Raw genomic sequence first — 27,440 nt, 5'->3', positions numbered from 1 at the left:
TAATTACCCTTCTGAGTAATGTGACACAATTAGCTTGGGGCAGTCGTGGGCTGGAGGTTGGGGAACTGGCCCTGTGACCAGAAGGTCACCGGGTTCGATTCCCAGAGCCCACAGTACGTGACTGAGGTGTCCTTGAGTAAGACACCTAACCCCCGGGTGCTGTGGATAGGGCTGCCCACCACTCTGGGCAGGTGTGCTCACTGCCCCCTAGTGTGTTTTTACTAGTGCGTATGTCGTGTTTCAATTCACTAATGGGGTAAATGTGGGGGTAAAATTTCCCCATTATGGGACTAATAAGGATCACTTAGTCTAATTTATTACCAATTCTAGAGAAGCTCAATGGAACGTACAATATGTGTTATATTGCATACCTTCAGTGTCGCCATATGAAGAGACAGCACAGGTTACATATCAGTTTACATGAATAAGCTTTTACGCATGTTATGATTCAGTCTTTTAACTATACAGCTTACATATTTGTTTCATAGCAGTTACTGAGTAATTCTTCAGAAATACACTATATGGCCAAAAGTTTGTGGACACATACTCCTCCAATGTTTCCTTCAGAAAAAAGACTGTTAAAATGGAGTTTCTTCCCCTCTGCTGCAGTACGTGTCTCTACTATTTGGGGAAGGCTTTACGCTAAATATTGTAATATTGCTGTGAGGATTTGATTGCATTTAGCAGTGGGAGCACTGGTGAGATCAGGTATTGATGTTTGATGACCAGCGCTTGATCACTCCAACTCATCCCAAAGGTGTGGGATGGAGCGACATCACTCCAGGGAACACAGCTCTGCTCCTCAGCTCAATGCTGGGATTCGTTGGGCATGGTGACCTTAGGCTCATGTGCGGCTGCTCCAGAGCCTCCCGTTCTATTGGTTAGTGCTTTTCTATGGGGGTTATACAAGCTGTGAGCAACCAAAGTCACTAATAAGAAGGAGTGTCCACAAACTTTTGGACATTTAGTTTGACTAAATGAGCAAAAATAAACTGTAGCTGTGCATCTTCTACCATATACATATAAAACAACAAATCACACAAAACACCCGCGTGTTTCACCAATTGCAAAACACTTCATGCATCATATGATCAACTTCAAATCCAAGGCTTATTACATACTAAAGCTTATTATATAATAACTACAGGATCTTCAATGTAAACTAGCTGATCGACTCTTTGGGCCTGTCGGTGGACCCTGGACCTTTAAGCGGTTAACCACAATGACAAATAACACATTTACAGACTTCAAGAAATAAAAGACTAGAAAATGGGTGAGAATACAAGCGTAGCATGAAAACTACTTCCACTAACATTTGACTGTGGCGTAGTCACATGAGTCGTTCTCCTTGTTGATGGTTGCCGTGGGAACAGCATCAGTAGAACTATCTGCATTCTTGCTGAAATTCACGGTTGTGTACGTTGAAACAGTCTGAGAAGGTTCTGAGGGGTTTGTGGATAACTGGACATTACCATAAAGAGTCTGAGAAGGTTCTGAGGGGTTTGTCGGTAGTTCAGCAGTAGAGTAGACTGTGGAAGCTCCAGCATCTGAGACAGGAATGTCTTTAACCTCCTCATAGACATAGACATCACGGGAAACCTGAGAAGCAGAGATTTAAAAAGACAATAGAAACTACTCAAATTCAATTGAAGTAATCTCAGCTATTGTAGCCCTTATAGAGCAGTTAGAGGTCAGTCTCCCAGTTTTTGACAGCTAGTTATTAAATATGTCGTTAGTGTATCTTTTACAATGAGATCCTGCATTGAAATAACAATCATGACTCACTGTGTGGTTGTCTGAGGAGCCTCTGTGTGATTGGCTTTGGATTGATGCTGGACCTGAGGAGGATGAAAAAATCCAAAAGCTCAGCTCTACATTAAGAATTGGCAAAGACATTGTGCTCAGTAGTAAATGATATATAATGTAGTCTGCCCTTCTTCTATCTGTTTGGACACGTGTTCATTTATAGCCAGCAGAGGGCAGCATGTGTCCATCACTGTTAGTCCACTGAGGCCTAGTGAATTTCTTCTTTTTTTCTCTAATGAATGTGTTTAATTCATGCTGCTCTCACTTCTGAACACACAGATCTGAAAAGTGTTTGGGAGAATCCAGTAATTTGTCCAGTGACTGAATGGAATTTGTAATAAATCAGCCCAAAACCACAGGACTGAAATTGTCTTCACTAAACATTGTTTCCTATGATGAAGTTAGTAGGTCAAGTAACAGTGTGTGTATGTCTAAGTACCCAATGTGTTTATATATGTTTGTGTGTGGTGGTACCTTGAGTCTTGTTTCTCTTTCTAAGAGTCACAACGAAGAATAAGAGTCCAATCAGGAGCAGCAGCACAGCCACAGACACGCCAGTGACCACAGAGGAAACTGGAAATGCTGGAGGTGGAGAACCTAAAGTAGAGAATCAGATACAAACATCAAACTGATCATTTGGTCAAATGAACAATATAAAGGCAGAGGTTCTTTGTTTCTACATTGAGTGTTAATACCTGTAGCAGACAGTGGCGATGATGCGGTTTCAGGAGTTGAGGATGTGGTTGGTTGTGTGGTTGATGAACTGATGTGTGTTGATGATTGTGGTAGAACATCTGGACCTGAAGGGAAAATGTCAGTTTGTTTAGGTGTTTGTGTAGATGTCATTATTGCTGACTGACCCCAGTTTACCAGGATATATACAGTCTGAATATTATATCTACTGAAGTCTTAAATGAGGGACTCTTGCAGTTGTAGATGTAGATGAGTTTGTTTCTGTGCTCTTTGGAGTTGAACTTGATGGTGATGATGATGATGTTGCCAGGCGTTTTGTTAATGGAGATGATGGGAAAAAGTCTCTTCAGGTGTCATTACATATCATCATAAAACTGTTCTTATTTCTTAATGAGTAAGTAAAATAGTTATTCATGCATTTTGATGTAGTTGTTTTGTGTATATTTCAGGATATAAACAAAATAACAGACTTTGATCTCAATCTGCTTTTGTTAGACAGACTTTTTCCAGACTGCAGACTCAATGAAATTCAATGATAGAATCTTATAAGACTGTAAAGATCTTACCTTAAAATGATAAAATATATAGAAGAAAGTCTCTGAATGTAAACAGATTAGTTTAATGTATATCTACTCACTAGTAACTCTGAGGTTGATCTGTGTGATAAAGGCCTTGTATCCATGGTCAGATGTCCAGTTTGATTCAGCTCCACACCAGTATTCACCAGAGTCTCCCTCAGTCAGACGGTTGAAGCTCACAGTGAAGATCTGCTTTGCTCTGTCATCATGTAGAGAGAGTTTTCCCTCATTTATCCATCTTCTGCTCTCTTTAACTGATGTTTTATAAGTACAGTCAGCAGTGCCCACTCTCCTAAAGAGGAACTTGGGGTCACTGCGGTGGGATTGTGGGTATTTGCAGCTGATGTTGACACTTCCTCCTACATGGCCAGTCACACTGACGCTCTTTGCGTAGTCTTGATCTGTCAGTCATAAACAATCAGATGAAAGTGTTAAAACTCACCTACACAGTGTAGACAACATATCACTGATTTCTTTCTTATTTTACAGACAGATGTGTGTTTATTATCCCTCATATCTTCATTTGATTACGACTCCTCCCTCTGCATATTCTGCCACTTCTCTGCAGGCCACACCCTTCTTCTGTAAGTACTTTTTGGAGGTTGAGGCATGAAGGATCTGGATATTTCTACTAAAGGAATGCAGGAGAAGTCTGTATTCAGAGTTTCTAGGGATACACAAAGTCATTTTAATATGTAATTGAGTAATGAAAACTGGATGGTAAGAAGTTTTGAAATCTGGGAGAATTGGGGAGACATGAGGCTGGATCTGCCAACATCACAAAAAGTACTTTTGACAAATACCAAGTATGTAGAATCTAATAAACCTACAGTCATTATTACATATGAGAAAATACACAAATGCATTTCCACAGCTGGTATTAAACAGGACTTATCCAATCAGAGATGAGATGGACTGGCTAGGAGTCTGTGAAGAGAGAGATAATGTCTTTTGTCTTCTTATTCAGCCAAATAGAACATAATTCCCACTTTGTCTCATGTGCAGTCATCCTCACTGCAGCTGATGCTAATGATACAGGACGTTTAGGATAATAAACAGGTGCAGTGGTGGGAGAGACTCACCTTCCTCTACCTTCAGTTCCACTGGTGTGAGGACGTCAAAGTAGAAACTTATATCAACTGCACACTGGTACGTTCCAGAATCCTCTACAGTGAGCTCCCTGATCATCACCCAGAACTGTGCAGCACTGGTGTCGTCAAACAGTGAGAATCTTCCTCTGTTTATCCACTTATTTTTATCGTCTGTCCTGATCTTGTCAGGACAGTTTGGCCCTGAACCCTTACAGAGATATTTCCGGTTTGATGTGTATCGTGTCTCATATCTACACTTGATGAGGACTCCTCCTCCTGAATATCCCATCACTCTCTCTGATTCTCCTCCACCTACTAAAAGAGGACAAACGTCCATCTGAGTAAAGGCTTCATTTGACGCTGCTGATAGTGCTGATTATTTAGAAGAGCATCTCCTTACCTGAAATCAGGAAGAGGGTGAAGATGAGGAGGATCTTCAAAGTCATTCCAGCTTTATCCATATTACCTCTAGGTCAAGTGTATTAGATGTGCTTATCTGTCTATTCTGTATCTTAGTCTCAGTATATCTTGCCTGTGGTTCAACTAAGCAGAACGATAAACCCGCCCATTTCCCTTTTAGCACCCGATGGGAGAAAGCGTGAACATTTTCTTCTCTGCCTGCAGCACCAATGAAATGCAAAAAAACGTTGAAAGTTTGTTTGTCAAACCATTTCTGTTGGTAAATTTACTAAGTGCTCACTTTGACTGGCTTTATTTGGTCTGATTGTGTGACAAACTACAGAGTTCACCAAGCTTCTTCACCACTTCATAGTGTTTTATCTTGATCTTCTCTGTTTGGTTTCTGTTTCTTGAAAGTTCTCTGATGAGGCCCTCAACTCACGTGTAAATATATGTGTTATATGTGTAGTTCTAATGCAGGACAGCAGTGCTGTGATGTCATTTGTGAGCTGGTCTGAAAAAGGACTCACTAGTGCCATCTAGAGTGCAGCACATGGAAAGACAGCTGAACTGTACTGCAGTAGGAATGACCACTCGGCCTGGTGTCCTCAGTCTAAACATGATCAAAACTCGTCACGACACAGATCTGCTCTCCAAACTCACTCATACAGACTCAATGGAGGCAGAACTGCTGTGGAAACTCACTGAAACCTTCCCAGTGATCTCAGTAACGGCCTTTTACAGTGAAGACCTACAAAAGCAAAAACTCCTTCATGGAAGCATTTTAATATTTATCTCAGAGCCTCTTTAAGACGATATGATTTTAAGGCAGGAGGCAAGTCTCTAGTCATATTACACTTATCAAATGAATGCAGGGGAATCCATATTCATTGACCATCCCTTAGTCTGTGTCAGTATATAGGTCACTGTTTAGTGTTGTCCATGTGTTGAGCATTTGATTAGTAGAACTGTCTGCTGCTTTCTCCAAATTAGCTGACATTAATGAATATGCATGACTCCACTGTTGAATATTCATGTTCATGTCAGTGATTCTGTGCTAATCTGTGTCAGAAGGCCTCTACTGCCATCTACAGCACAATGTGTGTAACAACAGCACTGAGCAATCTTGTTCTCTTTGTCTTACAAATGTGATGAGAATCCCTTGTAATAACAATAGTTAATAAGGCATGTATTAGCTCTTAAATCACAATTGACTGATAACGAACTAATCAGGTATTAACAGTCACTCATCATTATTTAATACAACCCCTTTTAAAAAAAGTTGGGATGTTGTGTGACATAAATAAAAACACTGTGTGTAACTGAAAGTAGTACAAAGACAATATATCAAATATGGAAACTTCAAATCTTATATTTTCTAGACTTATATGCCCATTTTGAATTTGACGGCAGGAGCACGTATCAAAAAAGTTGGGACGGGGGCGTGTTCACCGCTGTGTTTCATCACGTCTTCTTTTAAGTTAAGTGATACTTTTTTAATCCCATAAACGGGGAAATTCCACCTCCTCATTTAACACATCCATGAAGTGAAACACCACATACACACTAGTGAACACACACTAGGGGGCAGTGAGCACACTTGTCCAGAGCGGTGGGCAGCCTTATCCACGGCGCCCGGGGAGCAATTGGGGGTTAGGTGTCTCGCTCAAGGACACCTCAGTCATGGACTGTTGGCCCTGGGCATCAAACCGGTCACAGGGCCAGTTCCCTAACCTCCAGCCCACGACTGGAGGTCTCCTTTGTCATATATTTGGTTTTGTTATATGTTTGTTCGTTTTGAGTGGAGATAGGTCTGGACTGCAGGCCGTCCACTTTAGCCCAGACTCTTTCACTACATTAGTGGACTAATAAGGATCACTTAGTCTAATTTATTACCAATTCTAGAGAAGCTCAATGGAACGTACAATATGTGCTATATTCCATAACTTCAGTGTAGCCATATGAAGAGACAGCACAGGTTACATATCAGTTTACATTAATAAGCTTTACGCATGTTATGATTCAGTCTTTTAACTATACAGCTTACATATTTGTTTCATAGCAGTTACTGAGTAATTCTTCAGAAATACACTATATGGCCAAAAGTTTGTGGACACATACTCCTCCAATGTTTCTTTCAGAAAAAAGACTGTTAAAATGGAGTTTCTTCCCCTCTGCTGCAGTACGTGTCTCTACTATTTGGGGAAGGCTTTACACTAAATATTCTAATATTGCTGTGAGGATTTGATTGCATTTAGCAGTGGGAGCACTGGTGAGATCAGGTATTGATGTTTGATGACCAGCTCTCGATCACTCCAACTCATCCCAAAGGTGTGGGATGGAGCGACATCACTCCAGGGAACACAGCGCTGCTCCTCAGCTCAATGCTGGGATTCGTTGGGCATGGTGACCTTAGGCTCATGTGCGGCTGCTCCAGAGCGTCCCGTTCTATTGGTCAGTGCTTTTCTATGGGGGTTATACAAGCTGTGAGCAACCAAAGTCACTAAAAAGAAGCAGTGTCCACAAACTTTTGGACATTTAGTTTTACTAAATGAGCTAAAATAACCTGTAGCTGTGCATCTTCTACCATATACATATAAAACAACAAATCACACAAAACACCCGCGTGTTTCACCAACTGCAAAACACTTCATGCATCATATTATCAACTTAAAATCCAAGGCTTATTACATACTAAAGCTTATTATATAATAACTACAGGATCTTCAATGTAAACTAGCTGATCGACTCTTTGGGCCTGTCGGTGGACCCTGGACATTTAAGCGGTTAACCCCAATGACAAATAACACATTTACAGACTTCAAGAAATAAAAGACTAGAAAATGGGTGAGAATACAAGCGTAGCATGAAAACTACTTCCACTAACATTCGACTGTGGCGTAGTCACATGAGTCGTTCTCCTTGTTGATGGTTGCCGTGGGAACAGCATCAGAAGTACTATCTGCATTCTTGCTGAAATTCACGGTTGTGTACGTTGGAACAGTCTGAGAAGGTTCTGAGGGGTTTGTGGATTACTGGATATTACCATAAAGAGTCTGAGAAGGTTCTGAGGGGTTTGTGGATAACTGGACATTATCATAACGAGTCTGAGAAGGTTCTGAGGGGTTTGTCGGTAGTTCAGCAGTAGAGTAGACTGCGGAAGCTCCAGCATCTGAGACAGGAATGTCTTTAACCTCCTCATAGACATAGACATCACGGGAAACCTGAGAAGCAGAGATTTAAAAAGACAATAGAAACTACTCAAATTCAATTGAAGTAATCTCAACTATTGTAGCCCTTATAGAGCCGTTAGAGGTCAGTCTCCCAGTTTTTGACAGCTCGTTATTAAATATGTCGTTAGTGTATCTTTTACAATGAGATCCTGCATTGAAATAACAATCATGACTCACTGTGTGGTCGTCTGAGGAGCCTCTGTGTGATTGGCTTTGGATTGATGCTGGACCTGAGGAGGATGAAAAAATCCAAAAGCTCAGCTCTACATTAAGAACTGGCAAAGACATTGTGCTCAGTAGTAAATGATATATAATGTAGTCTGCCCTTCTTCTATCTGTTTGGACACGTGTTCATTTATAGCCAGCAGAGGGCAGCATGTGTCCATCACTGTTAGTCCACTGAGGCCTAGTGAATTTCTTCTTTTTTTCTCTAATGAATGTGTTTAATTCATGCTGCTCTCACTTCTGAACACACAGATCTGAAAAGTGTTTGGGAGAATCCAGTAATTTGTCCAGTGACTGAATGGAATTTGTAATAAATCAGCCCAAAACCACAGGACTGAAATTGTCTTCACTAAACATTGTTTCCTATGATGAAGTCAGTAGGTCAAGTAACAGTGTGTGTATGTCTAAGTACCCAATGTGCGTGTATGTTTGTGTGTGATGGTACCTTGAGTCTTGTTTCTCTTTCTAAGAGTCACGATAAAGAATAAGAGTCCAATCAGGAGCAGCAGCACAGCCACAGACACACCAGTGACCACAGAGGAAACTGGAAATGCTGGAGGTGGAGAACCTAAAGTAGAGAATCAGATACAAACATCAATCTGATCATTTGGTCCAACAAACAATATAAAGGCAGAGGTTCTTTGTTTCTACATTGAGTGTTAATACCTGTAGTGGACAGTGGAGATGATGTGGTTTTAGGAGTTGAGGATGTGGTTGGTTGTGTGGTTGATGAACTGATGTGTGTTGATGATTGTGGTAGAACATCTGGACCTGAAGGGAAAATGTCAGTTTGTTTAGGTGTTTGTGTAGATGTCATTATTGCTGACTGACCCCAGTTTACCAGGATATATACAGTCTGAATATTATATCTACTGAAGTCTTAAATGAGGGACTCTTGCAGTTGTAGATGTAGATGAGTTTGTTTCTGTGCTCTTTGGAGTTGAACTTGATGGTGATGATGATGATGTTGCCAGGCGTTTTGTTAATGGAGATGATGGGAAAAAGTCTCTTCAGGTGTCATTACATATCATCATAAAACTGTTCTTATTTCTTAATGAGTAAGTAAAATAGTTATTCATGCATTTTGATGTAGTTGTTTTGTGTATATTTCAGGATATAAACAAAATAACAGACTTTGATCTCAATCTGCTTTTGTTAGACAGACTTTTTCCAGACTGCAGACTCAATGAAATTCAATGATAGAATCTTATAAGACTGTAAAGATCTTACCTTAAAATGATAAAATATATAGAAGAAAGTCTCTGAATGTAAACAGATTAGTTTAATGTATATCTACTCACCAGTAACTCTGAGGTTGATCTGTGTGATGTCATTTGTGAGCTGGTCTGAAAAAGGACTCACTAGTGCCATCTAGAGTGCAGCACATAGAAAGACAGCTGAACTGTACTGCAGTAGGAATGACCACTCGGCCTGGTGCCCTCAGTCTAAACATGATCAAAACTCGTAACGACACAGATCTGCTCTCCAAACTCACTCATACAGACTCAATGGAGGCAGAACTGCTGTGGAAACTCACTGAAACCTTCCCAGTAATCTCAGTAACAGCCTTTTACAGTGAAGACCTACAAAAGAAATGTCTTTTATATAAGTTCTTTAGTATTTTGGCTCAATTCTGAGTACTTTAAGATCATATCTGTGAGGAAAATGATGTTAAGACAGTAAGCAGGTCTTTAGTCATATTACAACTAAAGAAATGAATGCAGGGGAAATCCGTATTCACTCAGCAGCCCTTAGTCTGTTGCAGTGTGTACATTACTTTTAACTTAACTGCTGTGCATGAATCTGTACATTTGATTTACATTTCTTGTTTGTGAGCTCAGGCAAGAGGAGTATGAGGGAAGACTGACTGAGGAAGGGGGAGAAGTCTAAGAATTTGGGCTGGAGTGCTGGGCAGTTTCTGCCTGTAGCTGAAAGGCCAGACCCTCAAAGCTGTAGTAGGACTGATGCAGGACCAAGGAACAGGGAGGAGTTAGGGTGGTGTTGGGGATTGCGACCCTTCGTCACAGGAACCAAAGGTGAAGCTGTGAATTTATAGGGCGTTAGGAGGGGTTCCAGATATTTTCCTCACCCCAAGCTTCAGTTAGTTACATCAAGTACCCATCAAAAAGAAAAGTACAAAATGTTAATACCTGTAGTGGACAGTGGAGATGATGTGGTTTCAGGAGGTGAGGATGTGGTTGGTTGTGTGGTTGATGAACTGATGGGTGTTGATGACTGTGGTAGAACATCTGGACCTGAAGGGAAAATGTCAGTTTGTTTAGGTGTTTGTGTAGATGTCATTATTGCTGACTGACCCCAGTTTACCAGGATATATACAGTCTGAATATTATATCAGCTGAAGTCTTAAATGAGGGACTCTTGCAGTTGTAGATGTAGATGAGTTTGTTTCTGTGATCTTTGGAGTTGAACTTGATGTTGATGTTGATGATGTTGCCAGTCGTTTTGTTAATGGAGATGATGGGAAAAAGTCTCTTCAGGTGTCATTACATATCATCATAAAACTGTTCTTATATCTTAATGAGTAAGAAAATTAATTTATGCATTTTGATGTAGTTGTTTTGTGTATATTTCAGGATATAAACAAAATAACAGACTTTGATCTCAATCTGCTTTTGTTAGACAGACTTTTTCCAAACTGCAGACTCAATGAAATTCAATGATAGAATCTTATAAGACTGTAAAGATCTTACCTTAAAATGATAAAATATATAGAAGAAAGTCTCTGAATGTAAACAGATTAGTTTAATGTATATCTACTCACCAGTAACTCTGAGGTTGATCTGGGTGATATAGGCCTTGTATCCATGGTCAGATGTCCAGTCTGATTCAGCTCCACACCAGTATTCACCAGAGTCTCCCTCAGTCAGACGGTTGAAGCTCACAGTGAAGATCTGCTTTGCTCTGTCATCATGTAGAGAGAGTTTCCCCTCATTTCTCCATCTTCTACTCTCTTTAACTGATGTTTTATAATTACAGCCACCATTGCCCATCATTCTACAGAGGAACTTGGGGTCACTGCGGTGGGATTGTGAGTATTTGCAGCTGATGTTGACACTTCCTCCTACATGGCCAGTCACACTGATGCTCTTCGCGTAGTCTTGATCTGTCAGTCATAAACAATCAGATGAACGTGTTCAAACTCACCTACACAGTGTAGACAACATATCACTGATTTCTTTCTTATTTTACAGACATATGTGTGTTTATTATCCCTCATATCTTCATTTGATTACGACTCCTCCCTCTGCATATTCTGCCACTTCTCTGCAGGCCACACCCTTCTTCTGTAAGTACTTTTTGGAGGTTGAGGCATGAAGGATCTGTATATTTCTACTAAATGAATGCAGGAGAAGTCTGTATTCACAGTTTCTAGGGATACACAAAGTCATTTTAATATGTACTTGATTAATGAAAACTGGATGGTAAGAAGTTTTGAAATCTGGGAGAATTGGGGAAACATGAGGCTGGATCTTCCAACATCACAAAAAGTACTTTTGACAAATACCAAGTATGTAGAATCTAATAAACCTACAGTCATTATTACATATGAGAAAATACACAAATGCATTTCCACAGCTGGTATTAAACAGGACTTATCCCATCAGAGATGAGATGGACTGGCAAGGAGTCTGTGAAGAGAGAGATAATGTCTTTTGTCTTCTTATTCAGCCAAATAGAACATAATTCCCACTTTGTCTCATGTGCAGTCATCCTCACTGCAGCTGATGCTAATGATACAGGACGTTTAGGATAATAAACAGGTGCAGTGGTGGGAGAGACTCACCTTCCTCTACCTTGAGTTCCACTGGTGTGAAGACGTCTTGTTGCTCTTTTCTATCAACTGTGCACTGGTACGTTCCAGAATCCTCTACATTGAGCTCCCTGATCATCACCCAGAACTGTGCAGCACTGGTGTCGTCAAACAGTGAGAATCTTCCACTGTTTATCCACTTATTTTTAGCATCTGTCCTGATCTTGTCAGTACAGTTTGGCCATGAACCCTTACAGAGATATTTCTGGTTTGATGTGTATTGTGTCTCATATCTACACTTGATGAGGACTCCTCCTCCTGAATATCCCATCACTCTCTCTGATTCTCCTCCACCTACTAAAAGAGGACAAATGTCCATCTGAGTAAAGGCTTCATTTGACGCTGCTGATAGTGCTGATTATTTAGAAGAGCATCTCCTTGCCTGAAATCAGGAAGAGGGTGAAGATGAGGAGGATCTTCAAAGTCATTCCAGCTTTATCCATATTACCTCTAGGTCAAGTGTATTAGATGTGCTTAACTGTCTATTCTGTATCTTAGTCTTAGTATATCTTGCCTGTGGTTCAACTAAGCAGAACGATAAACCCGCCCATTTCCCTTTTAGCACCCGTGTGAACATTTTCTTCTCTGCCTGCTGCACCAATGAAATGCAAAAAAACTTTGAAAGTTTGTTTGTCAAACCATTTCTGTTGGTAAATTTACTGAGTGCTCACTTTGACTGGCATTATTTGGTCTGATTGTGTGACAAACTACAGAGTTCACCAGGCTTCTTCACCACTTCATAGTGTTTTGTCTTGATCTTCTCTGTTTGGTTTCTGTTTTTTGAAAGTTCTCTGATGAGGCCCTCAACTCACGTCTAAATATATGTGTTATATGTGTAGTTCACATGCAGGACAGCAGTGCTGTGATGTCATTTGTGAGGTGGTCTGAAAAAGGACTCACTAGTGCCATCTAGAGTGCAGCACATAGAAAGACAGCTGAACTGTACTGCAGTAGGAATGACCACTCGGCCTGGTGTCCTCAGTATAAACATGATCAAAACTCGTAACGACACAGATCTGCTCTCCAAACTCACTCATACAGACTCAATGGAGGCAGAACTGCTGAGGAAACTCACTGAAACCTTCCCAGTGATCTCAGTAACGGCCTTTTACAGTGAAGCCCTACAAAAGAAATGTCTTTTATATAAGTACTTTAGTATTTTGGCTCAATTCTGAAACTATTTTAAGATCATTTAAGTGGGCAGCCCTATCCACGGCGCCGGGGAGCAATTGGGGTTAGGTGTCTTGCTCAAGGACACCTCAGTCATGGACTGTCGGCGCTGGGGATCGAACCGGTCACAGGGCCAGTTCCCTAACCTCCAGCCCACAACTGCCCCAACAACACTCTGTAAGCGTTTGGGAACTGAGGAGACACTGCTGTAGTTTTGAAAATCAAACAATTCAACAATTCTTGATGTAGGATTTCAGCTGCTCAACAGTTTGGGGTCTCCTTTGTCATATATTTTGTTTTGTTATATTTGGTTTGTTTGTTTTGAGTGGAGATAGGTCTGGACTGCAGGCTGTCCACTTTAGCCCAGACTCTTTCACTACAGAGCAATGCTGTTGTAAGACAACAAGTATGTTATGTACTTGTATATATCATTCAGCATTAATGGTGCCCTCACAGACGTGCACGTCAGCCATGCCATGTACACTAATGCACCTCTCTACCATCACACATGGCTTTTGAACTGTGAGCTGATAACGAGCCAGGTGGTCTTTATTGCACAGCACACAATATGCATGAGACCATCTCAGAAGAGTTTTAGCCCAGAGAAGGCGGCAGCATCTCTTCCTGTTTGTATATGGTTTGCTCTTTGGATGGTAAATTGTTAACTTGCATTTGTCTTTATTTAATTATTTATTTATTTTAATACATTTGAAGAACACACTCCATCCTGAAATCTGGGGTTCCAGCTCCCTCACTGCCCCTACTTCCCACATCACTGTGGTATTCTTACCGAGGGGAGTACAGAAAGGGGATTTAATGGATTATTGAAGTTCATGGTGATACTCTGCTAGAAAAACCTCCACATATTTACGTGACTATGTGTGAGAACGTCTGACCGCAGACCAGGTGGAGATTGAAAATATAAAAAGAATGTTTTTTTTTGTCACTTGGACACTTAATTAACACAAATGATTGTTTGAAGAAGCATCATTTAATGGTTCTTATTTTTCTATGCCATTGCACCAAAGAACCCTTGTTGACCCCTTTATTTTTAAGACCGTCCTGCCATCTAGAGGATAAAGGTGGGAAGTGTAAATGAGTGAGAACTGTATTGATTCTATCCACAAGAGAATAAAGCCTAAGAGAAGGCTGTGAACGTCGTATTCTCACCATTCTTCTAATCTGGAAATACCAGTTCATATTCACTTATTTGCCCATAAATATTGACAAAACATGCATAATATAGTACATAATTAATCCATGTAAACGTGTAGGTTTGACAGAACATGTTTAATGCTGTCATTATTCATCATCTGAGTGATGTAATGTGCCATATATCCATATATCCATGTTTCCAGCTATTTTTATGACAGATATCATAGTTTTTTCTGTAATAACATTTTACATCACACAGTACTTTTTGGTTTACCATGACATTTTTTGATTATGGAAACATGATGCTGCAATATCACTGAAAATAATGAGTCATGAAAACTAATGACAGCATATGATGTCTACCATTATGTTTACAGTGTGGTTATGTGATGTTGGAGGGTTTAAGTAAAAGATTAAAAGTTTCAACAGTAAAGTTTTTTGTCAGTGTAAAACACCAACTTTAGTTGTGCTGCATGTAATATTTACAGTCCTGTTTAAAGGTGCCTTCAACCTGATAAATAGTTATAAGCAACTATTCAAACTGCACTCTGATAGTGAACCTAGTAGGCTTGATTCTTCACTCTCCAGACAGATAAACTGTGCTGGGGTTCAGACTCTAAAAGACTGGAACCTATGGATGAGTGGAAGAATTTGCTAGACTGAATCTGATTGGTCAGTGGAGGAATCGGGTATACTGAATGTGATTGGTCAGTGGAGGAAATGGGTAGACTGAATGTGATTGGTCAGTGGAGGAAATGGGTAGACTGAATGTGATTGGTCAGTGGAGGAAATGGGTAGACTGAATCTCCCCACCTCCCTCTCAAACCCTGCATAAATCTAAACTGCAGTTGAAATTCAATGACAAATGCTCATTTTCCGATTCCAGGTATTTAATCTGGATGTTGGTTGTATCGAGAAACACAAAACATTGTGGTATTTGATAAAATGTGTACAGAATTTTCAAACAGTGAGAATCTTCCACTGTTTATCCACTCATTTTTAACTCCGGCCTTGATTTGATCAGTACATGTGAGCCCTGGCCATGACTCCTTACAGAGAAATTTCTGGTTTGATGTGTACTGTGTATCATATCTACACTTGATGAGGGCTCCTCCTCCTGAATATCCCATCACTCTCTCTGATTCTCCTCCACCTACTAAAAGAGGACAAACGTCCATCTGAGTAAAGGCTTCATTTGACGCTGCTGATAGTGCTGATTATTTAGAAGAGCATCTCCTTACCTGAAATCAGGAAGAGGGTGAAGATGAGGAGGATCTTCATTCTGAGTTCAGGATCACAGACTAACCAGCTCAGACAGATATCATTGGCCAGATGCCCTGAGACGTCCACTTCCACTCTCTCTGTCTCTGTGACTGTGCTGTATCTCCAGCAACACCTCAGACGGAAACTAATGACATGCTCCCTTCCTTTTTGATACCGTGACGGCTGAAGATATTTCAGCATGATGATGTGTGCAGTAAGTGTGAGCAAAATGGTGATTAAAATGCTTACAATCAAATTCACTGCAGTAAAATAGTGAACAGTGGCTTTGAATTGTGTTGATCCTCATTAAGGCTGTTGCACTCCTCTGTTTAACTGTACTGTAGTGTATGAGTGTCTATTTCACTGCACAAAAGTTTCTCAAAAGTAAAGAGGTCTCCTTACCATCTCCGTACCTTCTCCTGGACAACAGTGAGACCAGTGCATGTGTTCTCAAAGCTTCTCAGAGCAGAAGTGGTGATCTAGGATCTGGTCCTGTCAGTAAAGGGGGGCAGTCGTGGGCTGGAGGTTTGGGGAACCAGCTTTGCGATCGGTTCAATCCCCTGAGCAGACAAGATGTGACTGCGGTGCCTTGATTAAGGCACCTAACCCCCAACTGCTCCCCGGGCACTGCAGATAGAGCTGCCCACTGCTCTGGGCAAGTGTGCTCACTGCCCCCTAGTGTGTATGTGGTGTTTCACTGCACGGATGGGTTAAAATGTGGAGGTGAAATTTCCCCGTTGTGGGACTAATAAGGGTCTCTTGATCTTAATCTTAATCTAAAAGTATCTGTAAATAAGGGAGAAATCTGACCCTAGATCAGCAGTGCTACTTGGAGAGGGTTTGTGAAGACACCCCCTGATGGAAAGGCTTTTGTTCAAGTCTCTCCTGCTGCTCAGATGTTTCTCCTGTGAAAAACACCTCAGTAATCTCACATGCATCTCCAGTTTAAGTGGAGATCTCAATAAAGTTACACATTGTGCTCAGATTTCCAGAAAATACGACTCAAACTGCAACTGAACTCTCACCCTTCCTTCTTCTCTCCTCTATGCCCTTCCTGCTTTCATCTAATGCTTTCAAAGAGCAGCATTTGAGGAGCATAATTTTGCTTTGCTGACTCCAAATGAATATGTTTGACTCCACTGTTGAATATTCATGTTCATGTCATTGATCCTGTACTGGTCTGGGTCAAAAGGCCTCTGCTGCCATCTACAGCACAGGATGAGAAGGACAGTATGAATGAACACTGCTATTATCTAATAAGATACAAACTTAGTTCAGCACAGAGAGGCAAAGTAGGGTTAAGGTGCTCCCTGCTGTCTCTCTACGCTCTCTCTCAGGGCTCGTGTGCTGCAATGTTGTTTATTTTCCTTTGGCCTACTTCACTTTGGAAGCATTGCTTACAGTTTATATGACTTTTTATAGTCATTTCCAGTAATACTGTTTTCTCAGTTTGTTATTTTGTTCTGTGAACAGAATGACCCTAGAGTGAGCGAACTCCGAAGTGTGTACATTTCATAAAACTGGTTGAGAAAGCTGTGAATACAATGACCTGTAATCTGGAAAGACACCCATAATTCTTCTGAAGCAGACAATGAAAGCACCGCCTTTATACTGCTACGTAAAAACTCCTTTGTCTACGCTGCTTTGAAATGTGTTTAAAATATTTAATTACCCTTCTGAGTAATGTTACACAATTAGCTTGCGGCAGTCGTGGGCTGGAGGTTGGGGAACTGGCCCTGTGACCAGAAGGTCACCGGGTTCGATTCCCAGAGCCCACAGTACGTGACTGAGGTGTCCTTGAGTAAGACACCTAACCCCCGGGTGCTGTGGATAGGGCTGCCCACCACTCTGGGCAGGTGTGCTCACTGCCCCCTAGTGTGTGTGTTTACTAGTGCGTATGTCGTGTTTCAATTCACTAATGGGCTAAATGGGGGGGTAAAATTTCCCCATTATGGGACTAATAAGGATCACTTAGTCTAATTTATTACCAATTCTAGAGGAGCTCAATGGAACGTACAATATGTCTTATATTGCATACCTTCAGTGTCGCCATATGAAGAGACAGCACAGGTTACATATCAGTTTACATTAATAAGCTTTTACGCATGTTATGATTCAGTCTTTTAACTATACAGCTTACATATTTGTTTCATAGCAGTTACTGAGTAATTCTTCAGAAATACACTATATGGCCAAAAGTTTGTGGACACATACTCCTCCAATGTTTCTTTCAGATAAAAGACTGTTAAAATGGAGTTTGTTCCCCTCTGCTGCAGTACGTGTCTCTACTATTTGGGGAAGGCTTTACGCTAAATATTGTAATATTGCTGTGAGGATTTGATTGCATTTAGCAGTGGGAGCACTGGTGAGATCAGGTATTGATGTTTGATGACCAGCGCTTGATCACTCCAACTCATCCCAAAGGTGTGGGATGGAGCGACATCACTCCAGGGAACACAGCTCTGCTCCTCAGCTCAATGCTGGGATTCGTTGGGCATGGTGACCTTAGGCTCATGTGCGGCTGCTCCAGAGCCTCCCGTTCTATTGGTTAGTGCTTTTCTATGGGGGTTATACAAGCTGTGAGCAACCAAAGTCACTAATAAGAAGCAGTGTCCACAAACTTTTGGACATTTAGTTTTACTAAATGAGCTAAAATAACCTGTAGCTGTGCATTCTTCTACCATATACATATAAAACAACAAATCACACAAAACACCCGCGTGTTTCACCAATTGCAAAACACTTCATGCATCATATGATCAACTTAAAATCCAAGGCTTATTACATACTAAAGCTTATTATATAATAACTACAGGATCTTCAATGTAAACTAGCTGATCGACTCTTTGGGCCTGTCGGTGGACCCTGGACATTTAAGCGGTTAACCACAATGACAAATAACACATTTACAGACTTCAAGAAATAAAAGACTAGTAAATGGGTGAGAATACAAGCGTAGCATGAAAACTACTTCCACTAACATTTGACTGTGGCGTAGTCACATGAGTCGTTCTCCTTGTTGATGGTTGCCATGGGAACAGCATCAGTAGAACTATCTGCATTCTTGCTGAAATTCACGGTTGTGTATGTTGGAACAGTCTGAGAAGGTTCTGAGGGGTTTGTGGATAACTGGACATTATCATAAAGAGTCTGAGAAGGTTCTGAGGGGTTTGTCGGTAGTTCAGCAGTAGAGTAGACTGTGGAAGCTCCAGCATCTGAGACAGGAATGTCTTTAACCTCCTCATAGACATAGACATCACGGGAAACCTGAGAAGCAGAGATTTAAAAAGACAATAGAAACTACTCAAATTCAATTGAAGTAGTCTGAGCTATTGTAGCCCTTATAGAGCAGTTAGAGGTCAGTCTCCCAGTTTTTGACAGCTCGTTATTAAACATGTCGTTAGTGTATCTTTTACAATGAGATCCTGCATTGAAATAACAATCATGACTCACTGTGTGGTTGTCTGAGGAGCCTCTGTGTGATTGGCTTTGGATTGATGCTGGACCTGAGGAGGATGAAAAAATCCAAAAGCTCAGCTCTACATGAAGAATTGGCAAAGACATTGTGCTCAGTAGTAAATGATATATAATGTAGTCTGCCCTTCTTCTATCTGTTTGGACACGTGTTCATTTATAGCCAGCAGAGGGCAGCATGTGTCCATCACTGTTAGTCCACTGAGGCCTAGTGAATTTCTTCTTTTTTTCTCTAATGAATGTGTTTAATTCATGCTGCTCTCACTTCTGAACACACAGATCTGAAAAGTGTTTGGGAGAATCCAGTAATTTGTCCAGTGACTGAATGGAATTTGTAATAAATCAGCTCAAAACCACAGGACTGAAATTGTCTTCACTAAACATTGTTTCCTATGATGAAGTTAGTAGGTCAAGTAACAGTGTGTGTAAGTCTAAGTACCCAATGTGTGTATATGTTTGTGTGTGGTGGTACCTCGAGTCTTGTTTCTCTTTCTAAGAGTCACAACGGAGAATAAGAGTCCAATCAGGAGCAGCAGCACAGCCACAGACACACCAGTGACCACAGAGGAAACTGGAAATGCTGGAGGTGGAGAACCTAAAGTAGAGAATCAGATACAAACATCAATCTGATCATTTGGTCCAACAAACAATATAAAGACAGAGGTTCTTTGTTTCTACATTGAGTGTTAATACCTGTAGTGGACATTGGAGATGATGTGGTTTCAGGAGTTGAGGATGTGGTTGGTTGTGTGGTTGATGAACTGATGGGTGTTGATGATTGTGGTAGAACATCTGGACCTGAAGGCAAAATGTCAGTTTGTTTAGGTGTTTGTGTAGATGTCATTATTGCTGACTGACCCCAGTTTACCAGGATATATACAGTATCAATATTATATCTGTTGAAGTCTTAAATGAGGGACTCTTGCAATTGTAGATGCTTTTATCCAGAGCGACTTACAATTTGATCGTTTTACACAGGTAGGCCAAGGCGGTGTTAGGAGTCTTGTCCAAGGACTCTTATTGGTTTAGTGTAGGGTGTTTGCCCTGGTGGGGATTGAACCCCAGTCTACAAGGCAGAGGTGTTAACCACTACACTAACCAACCACCCAAGTAAGTAAGTTAGTTATAAAGTAAGTAAGTTCTGAGTAAGTTATAAAAACAAACTACATTTAAAATAGTTATTTATGCATTTTGATGTAGTTGTTTTGTGTATATTTGAGGATGTACAGGCCCGTAGCCAGGGGGGATCGAAGTGTTCGTTCGACCCTCGCCCCCCCACCCCCCCGCCGCCCCCTCACACATTTTGTTCAGACTGTTTTACACCAATCCAGTAGGTGGCGGTAATTCCCCCATTTCTGTTGTTAGCTAGTGGAAAGAATAAGAATCAGGGGATTAAGTTACTTGAGAAAATGGGTAAAAAAAGAAGACAAGGAGCGAAAACGGAACTGTTTTAAAATGGTCAGTATCTTTTCCACACATAGCCTGCAATGTCATGAACAACCTCTGAAATATTAGTGCCAGATTCATGCAAATGCAGTTTTGGAGTTCTACCTTGCCACTAAAAAGGGCCTAACTGTTGAGTTCAGTGTTGTTTGTGTTCTGTGTAGAGCCAGAAAAGAGCTTTCAAAAAGCATCAAAACCATCGGTTTGTAATTTAAATGGACATAATCAAGGTTGAATGTGTAGTGCCCTACCCTCTTACTTAAAACATTCTTAGTCCATTTCTCCCTTTATATTAGTGGCAGATTCATGCAAATGCAGTTCTGGGGTTCTACATTGCCACTAAAAAGGCACACAAAGATTGATTAAAATCTGTGTCGGTTGAGTTCCAAAGTGTCCGATTTCCCGTAAAATGACCCTAAAGGAGAGGAAAAACAGACAGACAGTGAAGGCAAGACCCAATTAAAAAATAAAGAAAAAGAAGGCGAGATACAAAAGATGGAGAGGAAAAATAGACAGACAATGAAGAAAAGCAACAGAGACAGACAGCAACAGAGATACAGAGGAGGGAGAGCAACAACAGACCTAGGTGAGCAACAGAGAGAGACAATGAAGTCCCAGCACAGTTGTAGGAAGATTTGAATAAGACGGAACACTTCAATTAATAACGATATAAATTGATGTTTAAGTTTTAATGACCATACCGATAGTGTACCTCATGAAGTAATTCTTATCTATTTATGTCAACAGTAGAGAGACAGGCAATAAAGTACAGCGACATCAGAGACAGACAATGGAGGGCAGCAACAGAGACAATGGAACATAGCAACAGACAACTGAGGTGAGCAACAGAGACAGACAATGAAGTCACATCACAGATGTAGGAAGTTTGAGTAACACTTACATTTATATCAAATTTATGTTAACAGTGGGGAGCAACAGACGAACAAATAAGGACAGCAACAACAGACTCACAACAAACTTATAATGAATAAAATATGTCTAAATTAAAAGGTTTGAAGTGTGCTCGTGTATTCAGGGGGCATTGGAGTAGAGAGCCAAATGAAGTCCACTTTTGGGGGAAAAAGATCCCCCCCCCATCACAATGCTGGCTACGGGCCTGAATGTAAACAAAATAACAGACTTTGATCTCAATCTGCTTTTGTTAGACAGACTTTTTCCAAACTGCAGACTCAATGAAATTCAATGATAGAATCTTATAAGACTGTAAAGATCTCACCTTAAAATGATAAAATATATAGAAGAAAGTCTCTGAATGTAAACAGATTAGTTTAATGTATATCTACCAGCCAGTAACTCTGAGGTTGATCTGTGTGATGTCATTTGTGAGCTGGTCTGAAAAAGGACTCACTAGTGCCATCTAGAGTGCAGCACATAGAAAGACAGCTGAACTGTACTGCAGTAGGAATGACCACTCGGCCTGGTGTCCTCAGTCTAAACATGATCAAAACTCGTAACGACACAGATCTGCTCTCCAAACTCACTCATACAGACTCAATAGAGGCAGAACTGCTATGGAAACTCACTGAATCCTTCCCAGTGATCTCAGTAACGGCCTTTTACAGTGAAGACCTACAAAAGAAATGTCTTTTATATAAGTTCTTTAGTATTTTGGCTCAATTCTGAGTACTTTAAGATCATATCTGTGAGGAAAATGATATTAAGACAGTAAGCAGGTCTTTAGTCATATTACAACTAAAGAAATGAATGCAGGGGAAATCCGTATTCACTCAGCAGCCCTTAGTCTGTTGGAGTGTGTACATTACTTTTAACTTAACTGCTGTGCATGAATCTGTCCATTTGATTTACATTTCTTGTTTGTGAGCTCAGGCAAGAGGAGTATGAGGGAAGACTGACTGAGGAAGGGGGAGAAGTCTAAGAATTTGGGCTGGAGTGCTGGGCAGTTTCTGCCTGTAGCTGAAAGGCCAGACCCTCAAAACTGTAGTAGGACTGATGTAGGACCAAGGAACAGGGAGGAGTTAGGGTGGTGGTGGGGATTGCGACCCTTCGTCACAGGAACCAAAGGTGAAGCTGTGAATTTATAGGGCGTTAGGAGGGGTTCCAGATATTTTCCTTACCCCAAGTTTCAGTTAATTACATCAAGTACCCAACAAAAAGAAAAGTACAAAATGTTAATACCTGTAGTGGACAGTGGAGATGATGTGGTTTCAGGAGGTGAGGATGTGGTTAGGTGTGTGGTTGATGAACTGATGTGTGTTGATGACTGTGGTAGAACATCTGGACCTGAAGGGAAAATGTCAGTTTGTTTAGGTGTTTGTGTAGATGTCATTATTGCTGACTGACCCCAGTTTACCAGGACATATACAGTCTGAATATTATATCTACTGAAGTCTTAAATGAGGGACTCTTGCAGTTGTAGATGTAGATGAGTTTGTTTCTGTGCTCTTTGGAGTTGAACTTGATGGTGATGTTGATGATGTTGCCAGTCGTTTTGTTCATGGAGATGATGGGAAAAAGTCTCTTCAGGTGTCATTACATATCATCATAAAACTGTCCTTATTTCTTAATGAGTAAGTAAAATAGTTATTTATGCATTTTGATGTAGTTGTTTTGTGTATATTTCAGGATATAAACAAAATAACACTTTGATCTCAATCTGCTTTTGTTAGACAGACTTTTTCCAGACTGCAGACTCAATGAAATTCAATGATAGAATCTTATAAGACTGTAAAGATCTTACCTTAAAATGATAAAATATATAGAAGAAAGTCTCTGAATGTAAACAGATTAGTTTAATTCATATCTACTCACCAGTAACTGTGAGGTTGATCTGGTTGATAAAAACCTTGTATCCATGGTCAGATGTCCAGTCTGATTCAGCTCCACACCAGTATTCACCAGAATCTCCCTCAGTCAGATGGTTGAAGCTTACAGTGAAGATCTGCTTTGCTCTGTCATCATGTAGAGAGAGTTTCCCCTCATTTCTCCATCTTCTGCTCTCTTTAACTGATGTTTCATAATTACAGTCACCATTGCCCATCATTCTACAGAGGAACCTGGGGTGACTGCGTTGGGATTGTGGGTATTTGCAGCTGATGTTGACACTTCCTCCTACATGGCCAGTCACACTGACGCTCTTTGCGTAGTCTTGATCGGTCAATCAAAGACAATCAGATGAAAGTGTTAAAACTCACCTACACAGTGTAGACAACATATCACTGATTTCTTTCTTATTTTACAGACAGATGTGTGTTTATTATCCCTCATATCTTCATTTGACTACGACTCCTCCCTCTGCATATTCTGCCACTTCTCTGCAGGCCACACCCTTCTTCTGTAAGTACTTTTTGGAGGTTGAGGCATGAAGGATCTGTATATTTCTACTAAATGAATACAGGAGAAGTCTGTATTCAGAGTTTCTAGGGACACACAAAGTCATTTTAAAATGTACTTGACTAATGAAAACTGGATGGTAAGAAGTTTTGAAATCTGGGAGAATTGGGGAAACATGAGGCTGGATCTGCCAACATCACAAAAAGTACTTTTGACAAATACCAAGTATGTAGAATCTAATAAACCTACAGTCATTATTACATATGAGAAAATACACAAATGCATTTCCACAGCTGGTATTAAACAGGACTTATCCAGTCAGAGATGAGATGGACTGGCAAGGAGTCTGTGAAGAGAGAGATAATGTCTTTTGTCTTCTTATTCAGCCAAATAGAACATAATTCCCACTTTGTCTCATGTGCAGTCATCCTCACTGCAGCTGATGCTAATGATACAGGACGTTTAGGATAATAAACAGGTGCAGTGGTGGGAGAGACTCACCTTCCTCTACCTTCAGTTCCACTGGTGTGTAGATGTCAAAGTCCAAATTTCTATCAACTCCACACTGGTACGTTCCAGAATCCTCTACAGTGAGCTCCCTGATCACCACCCAGAACTGTGCAGCACTGGTGTCGTCAAACAGTGAGAATCTTCCACTGTTTATCCACTCATTTTGAATTCCTGTCTTGATTTGATCAGTACATGTGAGCCCTGGCCATGAACCCTTACAGAGGTATTTTGGGTTTGATGTGTATTGTGTCTCATATTTACACTTGATGAGGACTCCTCCTCCTGAATATCCCATCACTCTCCCTGATTCTCCTCCACCTACTAAAAGAGGACAAATGTCCATCTGAGTAAAGGCTTCATTTGACGCTGCTGATAGTGCTGATTATTTAGAAGAGCATCTCCTTGCCTGAAATCAGGAAGAGGGTGAAGATGAGGAGGATCTTCAAAGTCATTCCAGCTTTATCCATATTACCTCTAGGTCAAGTGTATTAGATGTGCTTAACTGTCTATTCTGTATCTTAGTCTTAGTATATCTTGCCTGTGGTTCAACTAAGCAGAACGATAAACCCGCCCATTTCCCTTTTAGCACCCGATGGGAGAAAGCGTGAAGATTTTCTTCTCTGCCTGCTGCAACAATGAAATGCAAAAAAACGTTGAAAGTTTGTTTGTCAAACCATTTCTGTTGGTAAATTTACTGAGTGCTCACTTTGACTGGCTTTATTTGGTCTGATTGTGTGACAAACTACAGAGTTCACCAGGCTTCTTCACCACTTTATAGTGTTTTATCTTTGTTTGGTTTCCGTTTCTTCTCTGTTCTCTGATGACGCCCTCAACTCACGTCTAAATATATGTGTTATATGTGTATTTCCAATGCAGGACAGCAGTGCTGTGATGTCATTTGTGAGCTGGACTGAAAAAGGACTCACTAGTGCCATCTAGAGTGCAGCACATAGAAAGACAGCTGAACTGTACTGCAGTAGGAATGACCACTCGGCCTGGTGTCCTCAGTCTAAACATGATCAAAACTCGTAACGACATAGATCTGCTCTCCAAACTCACTCATACAGACTCAATGGAGGCAGAACTGCTGTGGAAACTCACTGAAACCTTCCCAGTGATCTCAGTAACGGCCTTTTACAGTGAAGACCTACAAAAGCAAAAACTCCTTCATGGAAGCATTTTAATATTTTATCTCAGAGCCTCTTTAAGACGATATGATTTTAAGGCAGGAGGCACGTCTCTAGTCATATTACACTTATCAAATTAATGCAGGGGAATCCATATTCATTGACCATCCCTTAGTCTGTGTCAGTATATAGGTCACTGTTTAGTGTTGTACATGTGTTGAGCATTTGATTAGTAGAACTGTCTGCTGCTGACATTAATGAATATGCATGACTCCAGTTGAATATTCATGTTCATGTCACTGATTCTGTGCTAATCTGTGTCAGAAGGCCTCTACTGCCATCTACAGCACAATGTGTGTAACAACAGCACTGAGCAATCTTGTTCTCTTTGTCTTACAAATGTGATGAGAATCCCTTGTAATAACAATAGTTAATAAGGCATGTATTAGCTCTTAAATCACAATTGACTGATAACGAACTAATCAGGTATTAACAGTCACTCATCATTATTTAATACAAGCTGTGAATTTATAGGGCGTTAGGAGGGGTTCCAGATATTTTCCTTACCCCAAGTTTCAGTTAATTACATCAAGTACCCAACAAAAAGAAAAGTACAAAATGTTAATACCTGTAGTGGACAGTGGAGATGATGTGGTTTCAGGAGTTGAGGATGTGGTTGGTTGTGTGGTTGATGAACTGATAGGTGTTGATGACTGTGGTAGAACATCTGGACCTGAAGGGAAAATGTCAGTTTGTTTAGGTGTTTGTGTAGATGTCATTATTGCTGACTGACCCCAGATTACCAGGACATATACAGTCTGAATATTATATCTGTTGAAGTCTTAAATGAGGGACTCTTGCGGTTGTAGATGTAGATGAGTTTGTTTCTGTGCTCTTTGGAGTTGAACTGGGCAGTGAGTACACTTGCCCAGAGCGGTGGGCAGCTCTATCTGCAGTGCCCGGGGAGCAGTTGGGGGTTAGGTGCCTTAATCAAGGGCAACCAGTCATTTTGTTCATGGAGATGATGGAAAAAAGTCTCTTCAGTTGTCATTGCACATCATCATAAAACTGTCCTTATTTCTTAATCAGTACATTTACATTTACGGCATTTGGCTGACGCTCTTATCCAGAGCGACTTACAATTTGATCGTTTTACACAGGTAGGCCAAGGCGGTGTTAGGAGTCTTGTCCAAGGACTCTTATTGGTATAGTGTAGGGTGTTTGCCGTGGTGGGGATTGAACCCCAGTCTACAAGGCAGAGGTGTTAACCACTACACTAACCAACCACCCAAGTAAGTAAGTTAGTTATAAAGTAAGTAAGTGATGAGTAAGTTATAAAAACAAACTACATTTAAAATAGTTATTTGTGCATTTTGATGTAGTTGTTTTGTGTATATTTGAGGATATAAACAAAATAACAGACTTTGATCTCAATCTGCTTTTGTTAGACAGACTTTTTCCAAACTGCAGACTCAATGAAATTCAATGATAGGATCTTATAAGACTGTAAAGATCTTACAACCCCAATTCCAATGAAGTCGGTACGTTGTGTAAAACATAAATAAAAACAGAATACAATGATTTGAAAATCCTGTTGAACCTATATTCAATTGAATACACTACAAAGACGAGATATTTAATGTTCAAACAAATAAACTTTGTTGTTTTTTGCAAATATTCACTTATTTTGAATTTGATGCCTGCAACACGTTCCAAAGAAGTTGGGAAAGGGGCAACAAATGACAGGGAAAGTTGAGGAATGCTAAAAAAAAAAAAAACGCCTGTTTTTTGGAAATCATGGACGTCGTGTCCTCCGGGGCAAAGAGAAAAAGGACTGTCCGGATTGTTATCAGCGCAAAGTTCAAAAGCCAGCATCTCTGATGGTGTGGGGGTGTGTTAGTGCCCATGGCTGGGGTAACTTGCACATCTGTGAAGGCCCCATTAATGCTGAAAGGTACATACAGGTTTTGGAGCAACATCTGCTGCCATCCAAGCGACGTTTTTCAGGGATGTCCTGCTTATTTCAGCAAGACAATGCCAAGCCACATTCTACACATGTTACAACAGCGTGGCTTCGTAGTAAAAGAGTGTGGATACTAGACTGACCTGCCTGCAGTCCAGACCGTCTC

General features: G+C 40.6%; 1 protein-coding gene across 1 annotated transcript; it reads right to left on the bottom strand.

Moving 5' to 3' along the window:
• Positions 1 to 441: 441 nt before the first annotated feature.
• On the bottom strand, positions 442 to 26,038 carry LOC108411737 (flocculation protein FLO11-like). Its single transcript, XM_037543134.1, has 9 exons — positions 25,940 to 26,038; positions 21,671 to 21,740; positions 19,613 to 19,717; positions 10,176 to 10,280; positions 8,692 to 8,796; positions 2,502 to 2,606; positions 2,281 to 2,403; positions 1,786 to 1,838; positions 442 to 1,599 (listed from the first exon to the last, which is right to left on the bottom strand). The coding sequence occupies exons 1-9, from the start codon at positions 26,036 to 26,038 to the stop codon at positions 1,309 to 1,311; spliced, it is 1,056 nt and encodes a 351-aa protein (XP_037399031.1). The 3' UTR covers positions 442 to 1,308.
• Between the last annotated feature and the right edge of the window lie 1,402 nt (positions 26,039 to 27,440).

Source organism: Pygocentrus nattereri, chromosome 12 (genome assembly GCF_015220715.1).
Source record: "Pygocentrus nattereri isolate fPygNat1 chromosome 12, fPygNat1.pri, whole genome shotgun sequence".
Classification (NCBI taxonomy): domain Eukaryota; kingdom Metazoa; phylum Chordata; class Actinopteri; order Characiformes; family Serrasalmidae; genus Pygocentrus; species Pygocentrus nattereri.
Note: the sequence above shows the minus strand (reverse complement) of the source record. Positions and strands in the feature narration are given on the sequence as shown.

Excerpts from the sequence above, each read along its gene's own strand:
- LOC108411737 (XM_037543134.1), bottom strand. The coding sequence starts at position 26,038 with ATGTTCTACCACAGTCATCAACACCTATCAGTTCATCAACCACACAAC. Across the intron at positions 2,404-2,501 it reads ATCGCCACTGTCTGCTACAG|GTTCTCCACCTCCAGCATTT; the intron begins GTATTAACACTC and ends TCTCTACTTTAG. Across the intron at positions 1,600-1,785 it reads GCTCCTCAGACAACCACACA|GTTTCCCGTGATGTCTATGT; the intron begins GTGAGTCATGAT and ends TCTGCTTCTCAG.